Consider the following 5974-nt stretch of genomic DNA (forward strand, 5'->3'; position numbering starts at 1 on the left):
GCTCCGGCCCCCGGGACCCGCCCCGCACAGGCGGCCAGGCCTTCCAGCTGCAGGTGGAGGCCCGCGCCCAGTCCGGCCAGCAGGGCGGGGCTCCAGGGGGCCGGGGCGCGCTCCGCCAGCAGCAGGTTGAAGATCTGCTGCAGCAGCTGCTGGAGGACGGCGGCGGCCTGCGCCTCCTGCAGCCGGCCGCCCTCCAGCAGGTCCCGGGGGAATCTGAAGTCAGTCCTGTACTTCAGACTGGAGAGAGTGTCCCCATTTGGTTCAGAGCTGGGAAGGGTCTCCTGCTTTCCCAAGTCAAAGCTCTGAGACAGGTACAGCTCATGGAGGTCATGGGGTCAGAGAAGATGAACACTAGTGCCATCAGTAAAGAAACTGAAAAAGCCATGGGTATCAAGATGTCCTTCTGGTTGAGATGGGAGACAGTGAGCTTTTGTCCAGCTTCCCTGAAAATTTTCTATTGTCTCTTAAATATTGAGCATAATGGTTTTCATCTTCTAAATTTCCCCCAAGAATTGTGTACTTCTCCATTTTGGGCTTTCTTTTCTCTTCAAGGGGCGAAAGCTGACACTAGTTGCAACTCCTTCTGTATTGTTACAATTGAAGGTAAACTTATTCACGAAAAAATTAGAAGTCCTGATGCAATGGAATGTTTATTATCACAATAAAAACCAACTTTGAACTAATGCTAGAGCTATCAGGGTCTTTCTTCCTAATGTTAAGAACAACTTTTAAGGAAACTTTACTAGGCTTCCTCTTAAAATCTTTGTCCCCTCTCCTCCAGATGGCCCTCTTAGAAGTGTTGATCAGGGGCGCCTGGGTGGCTCAGTCAGTTGGGTGTCCGACTTCGGCTCAGGTCATGATCTCACAGTTCGTGGGTTCGAGCCCCGTGTCGGGTTCTGTGCTGAGGGCTAGCTCAGAGCCTGGAGCCTGTCTTTGGATTCTGTGCCTCCCTCTCTCTCTGACCCTCCCCTGCTCATGCTATTTCTCTCTCTCTCTCTCTCTCTCTCTCTTTCTCTCTCTCTCTCTCTCTCTCCCCCAAAAATAAATTAAAAGAAAAAAAGAAGTATTGATCAGATGTGAAAAATAACCTGTTTTGCATATGCATGGATCTCCCCCTTATTCTCTGCTGCAAAACATGTAGTTTGTCAAATTTGGTCATATTTACTCTGCTTCATTGAGAAAATTACTGAGCATTTATTCTGTTCCAATTATTACACTGAGCTCAGGCTACACAAAGATGGTTAAACCTCCAATCTTGCCCACGAGAGTAAAGAGTCATCATTACTACCAGAGAGGCGTTCAAGTTGTTAGAACGTGTGTTTGCTGCTTTGTGGCATCCTCACTGTGTTAGCCCATCCCATTGTCTCAGCTCTGGCGGAGTCATGCTCATTGCTATTTTTAAATAATTTTAAAATTGTTGCCTTTTCATTTGTGTTCGTCTTTTCTCTTTATGAAAGTTGTCCTAGTGCTTTTCTATTTCCATTTTGAGGTTTGCTGAAACACAAGGAAAGGAAAATGTAAGAGAAAAGAAGATATGACATTTCCTTCTTGATTTTCAAAACATCAGAACTTTCCTCTCTCTTTTAACATTCCTAGAGAGTAAAAGGAAGTAGTTGTAAAAATGTAATGCACAAAGGCAAATGGAAAGTAAATGCTGAAAATGAAAGGGGAAAAAACCCGTGACATTTTCTCTGTTCAAATGACAAAATCTTGGGGCACCTGGGTGGCTCAGTTGGTTGAGCGTCTGACTTCGTCTCAGGTCATGATCTCACAGTTTGTGAGCTCAAGCCCCGTGTCAGGCTCTGTGCTGACAGCACAGAACCTAGAGCCTTCTTCCCATTCTGTGTTTCCCTCTCTCTCTGCCCTTCCTCTGCTCGTGATCTGTCTCTCTCTGTCTCTTAAAAATAAATAAATGTTAAAAAAAATTTTATAAGAAAAAAACAAATGACAAAATGTCCTTAAACCAACACAAGGAATTAAGAGCTCTATCTACAAAGTGGCAGGTTTCAAACCAGCCTATGTGAGCTGATTTCACTCTAGTCAGGTCCCCAAGGAGGGCAGCTGGCTTTTTTAAGGTGGGCTATTACTTAAAGGACTAGTTTTCAGCTTTGCTGAATCAGAAAATCTGTCTATCCATCCATCTATCTATCTATCTACCTATCAACTATTTTTATTTATTTGTCTGTTTACTTTTTTCTCCATCCACAGAGGTGATCAGATTCCAAGGATTTAGTCATACCAACTCACACTCAGAAGAGACTGAGTTAGAGATCAGACACCTATTTTATTAATGTGTGAGAGGTAAGTTATTACCTGAAAGCTGATAGAAGTTAGTCATCGGGACAGGGTCCTCCCTGTCATGTGAACACCCGCTAGATGAACACATAAGAGATGACATTAGAAATAAAAGTGTTTTTTAGTGAGCTGAGAAGGCAGAAGGGCCGATCGCTTCAGGGGAAACTTCCATTCAGTTCCCATAGTTGGATAAGCTTGTTTTCTTCGTTTTTCACAACAGCTAACACTGGTTGAGTGCGCATTTTGTCCAGACATTGTTATGGGTACATGACATCATCCTGTCTTCATAACAGCCCAGTGAAATAGATATGATTATTATTTCCATATGACAAAAAAGAAATATAAGAAGCCCAAGGTCACACACACAGGCTGGAGCTGTGATGGGAATCCAGGCGGTCTGTCCCCAGAGTCTACTGCTAGCCACTGGACTGGGTGTTCTCCTCTGATGGTCTTCCTATCCTCCTATCTTAGATACATACTTAGCAAGTTCTTACTCTCCAGCTGCCATTCTTAGTCACCAAAAAGCACCGTTCACTTATTTCAGAGACACTGCAATACCCTTGAAGAGGATATAGCTCCCTTTTCACTTGCTAGAATCTATCCAATCTTGCCTTTCAAATAGTGTGTTCGGTTGATCTCTGCTGGATCTTTGAAACTCTCTCCTCCCATCTGACATATTTTCAGAAATTATCCAGGCAGTTAAAGAATCCAGTTAAGGGGGCGCCTGGGTGGCTCAGTCGGTTAAGCCTCTGACTTCAGCTCAGGTCAGATCTCAAGGTCGTGGGTTCAAGCCCCGCGTCAGGCTCTGTGCTGACAACTAGCTCGGAGCCTGGAGCCTGTTTCTGGTTCTGTGTCTCTTTCTCTCTCTGCTCCTCCCCCTCTCATGCTCTGTCTCTTTCTGTATCAAAAATAAATAAAACATTAAAAAAATAAAAAAAAAAGAATCCATTTAAGATGCACCTCACTTGAGTTGGTCTTAAATTCACTGAAGATATGGTTTAGAAAACAATATTGCCGAATAAAAGCTATTCTTGCTCTCTCTGTTTCCAGAAGACTACTGTTTTCTGACATGGCCCACAAATGTAAGGCCTCCTCACATTTGGAACACGTAGTCCTTCTTGTACTTGCTATGGGACAGAGAGCTTTCTGTGTGCCTCCTCTGTGACACTCAAGAAATGCGTTACTGCCCTCAGTGAGGTTACAGTCTATCAGGGCAGTCAGATGGTGAGCAAATAATTAAGTTGATTACTTAATTACAAGCATACGGAATATACCCAAAGGAGAACACTTAAGGTTAAGGAGTAATATGGCGGCAGAACAGTGTAGGGGTGAAGTACCACTTATGTAGTAAATTGTGGCTTTTGGCAAGTTAAGGAACCTCTCTGAGTTTTTGGTTTCCTTATTTGCAAAATGTAACTAACTATAGTAATTCCCTCTTAGGGAAGTTGTGAAGATAAAATAAAATAATATTTGTAAAACACTTTGCTGAGATCCTACATATAATTTGAATTAATACTGCTGTCATTAATATTATTAAAAATAATCTGTATATTACAGATTCAATGAACACATATTATGATACGCTTTGTTAGGTTTCTTTTAGATTTTATTTTTTATTTTGTTTTATTGTTTAGTGTTTATTTATTTTTGAAAGAAAGAGAGAGCGTGCACATACACATACACACACACACATACATGCATGCAAGTGGGGGAGGGACATAGAGCTAGAGGGACAGAGGATCCAAGCAGACTCAATGGGAACAGCAGGGAGCCAGATGCAGGGCTGGAACTGAACTCAGGAACCATGAGATCAAGACCTGAGCTGAAGTCAGATGCTCAAACGACTGGTTCCCCTAGATTTTATGTTTTTAAGTAATCTCTACACCCAACGTGGGGCACCAACTTACAACCCTGAGGTCAAGAGTCGCACACTCTACTGACTTAACTGGCAAGGGACCACATCGTGATTAGCTTTGAACACCATTACAGTCCCATTAGCCCTGAGTATGTGATAGGATATCGCTTCTCAAGGGACTATCTAAGGATATGAGGTTCTCTGAATTACCACACAATGACTAAGGCAAAGTTTTTACTATGGAAGGTTGTACTTGGTAGAGGACCAAGAGACTCACACACATGCAAACTTGAATCATTGAGGGAAACCAGCTCCTAGCAAAGTGGTTGGCAGACCATTTTGACAAATGATTATCTGCAATATTGTTTTCCAGACAGTATCTTCAGTGAGTTTACAGATGAACGCAAGTGATATCTTTGAGGTACATATACAACTGAAAAGTTTTAAAGGAGATGGGAAAGTGTAAATAAGGAAAAAATACGAAAAAATTAAATCTCTTCTTTCATTAGCTTTTTTATATTTCCTGTTGACTTGGAAAGACCATCATTTCTTGCCATAAATATTTCTCCCTTTTCTGACTTTGTCTAGGCTTTTCTCCCTAAGAACAATCCGGGAGATAAGAAAACTATGAAATGTTCTAACGCTGTGCAGAGACTGCGTTGGCACCCGTGGTTGGAATCCCCCATCTGGGCGCTCATGCATGTCAATAAATGTACACTTTTTATTGATTTTCTTAAAAAAGAAAAAAGAAGTAGAAAAGGAAAGGACTGGGCAAACATGGAAAAACCCAGAAAATGAAAGTTTCAATATTCACGATTTAAAAGGCACTCATCACCCAAAGTTCTCAGAACTTTCTGAGACTCCCTCTTCAGGAAGCCCTGCAGAATCCCCTGCCCCTGCTGCCTAATGGCTATCTCAGTCTCTGTGCTGCTGGCTCTGGTGGTGCTGGGCTCCAGTCCTGCGCGCTCTCTGGACTGTGACCTGCGTCTGAGCCATAGCAGTCCAGAGACCTTCACGCTTTTGAGTCAAATGGAGAGAGCCTCCATTCTGTCCTGTCTGAAGGACAGGACCGACTTCAGCTTTCCTCAGATACTTGTGGATGGGAACCAGCTTGAGGAGACACAAGTCACGGCTGTCGTGCATGAGGTCCTCCAGCAGATCTTCAACCTCTTCAGCAAAGATGAGTCTTTTGTGACTTGGAATGAGACCCTTCTGGACAAATTCCTTGTTGGACTTTACCAGCAGCTGCATGGCCTGGAGACATGTTGGAGGGAGGAGAAGAACATGGAACACTTACCACTGGGAAATGAGAACTCCAGACTGGCTGTGAAGAGATACTTCCAAACAATCAGTTTCTATCTTAAGGAGAAAGAATACAGCCGCTGTGCCTGGGAGGTTGTCAGGGTAGAAATCAGAAGGTGTTTGTTCCTCGTGAACAAGGTCACAGAGAGGTTCAGGAGATAAAAAGGAGGCTGAGTCTGAAAACAGTTCATCTGGTCAACTAAATGACTATTTTCTAGGACTCAGAGTGCAGTCTTCATCTCTAATTTTATGTCATATGAACAATTAATAATAGCAAATGTATGAGATTATTTAAAATTATATTAAATGTTGTAAGTTGCAGTAACTTGTTTAGAACAGAGGAATGAACAATTCCTTTGCTATAGCTTAAAATTTTTTGCATTATTTATTTATTTAAATTATTTGAAATATTTGTGTTATTTATACTATTCAAATATTTATTATTCACAAACCACTTGTGTTGTGTTAGACTATTATTCATGTTTAAGTTGTGGGAAATAAAATTAACTTTAAAAAATCGAT

General features: G+C 42.1%; 2 protein-coding genes across 2 annotated transcripts in view; one reads left to right on the plus strand and one right to left on the minus strand.

The window, feature by feature from the left end:
- Window positions 1–2803, minus strand: part of LOC115275926 (interferon omega-1-like) — a 3097-nt gene extending 294 nt beyond the window's left edge. Inside the window, exons 1-2 of the mRNA XM_029919662.1 lie at window positions 2790–2803; window positions 4–237 (exon numbers count right to left, since the gene is read on the minus strand). Coding sequence (XP_029775522.1) covers window positions 4–237; window positions 2790–2803 — 248 coding nt within the window. The remainder of the gene's footprint in view (window positions 1–3; window positions 238–2789) is intronic.
- A 2215-nt stretch (window positions 2804–5018) lies between these two features.
- Window positions 5019–5614, plus strand: LOC115276588 (interferon alpha-2-like). Its single transcript, XM_029920626.1, has one exon. It carries the CDS (start codon window positions 5057–5059, stop codon window positions 5612–5614), a length of 558 nt encoding a protein of 185 aa, XP_029776486.1. The 5' UTR covers window positions 5019–5056.
- Window positions 5615–5974: the final 360 nt, after the last annotated feature.

This window comes from Suricata suricatta, chromosome 13 (genome assembly GCF_006229205.1).
Source record: "Suricata suricatta isolate VVHF042 chromosome 13, meerkat_22Aug2017_6uvM2_HiC, whole genome shotgun sequence".
In the NCBI taxonomy this organism is placed as follows: domain Eukaryota; kingdom Metazoa; phylum Chordata; class Mammalia; order Carnivora; family Herpestidae; genus Suricata; species Suricata suricatta.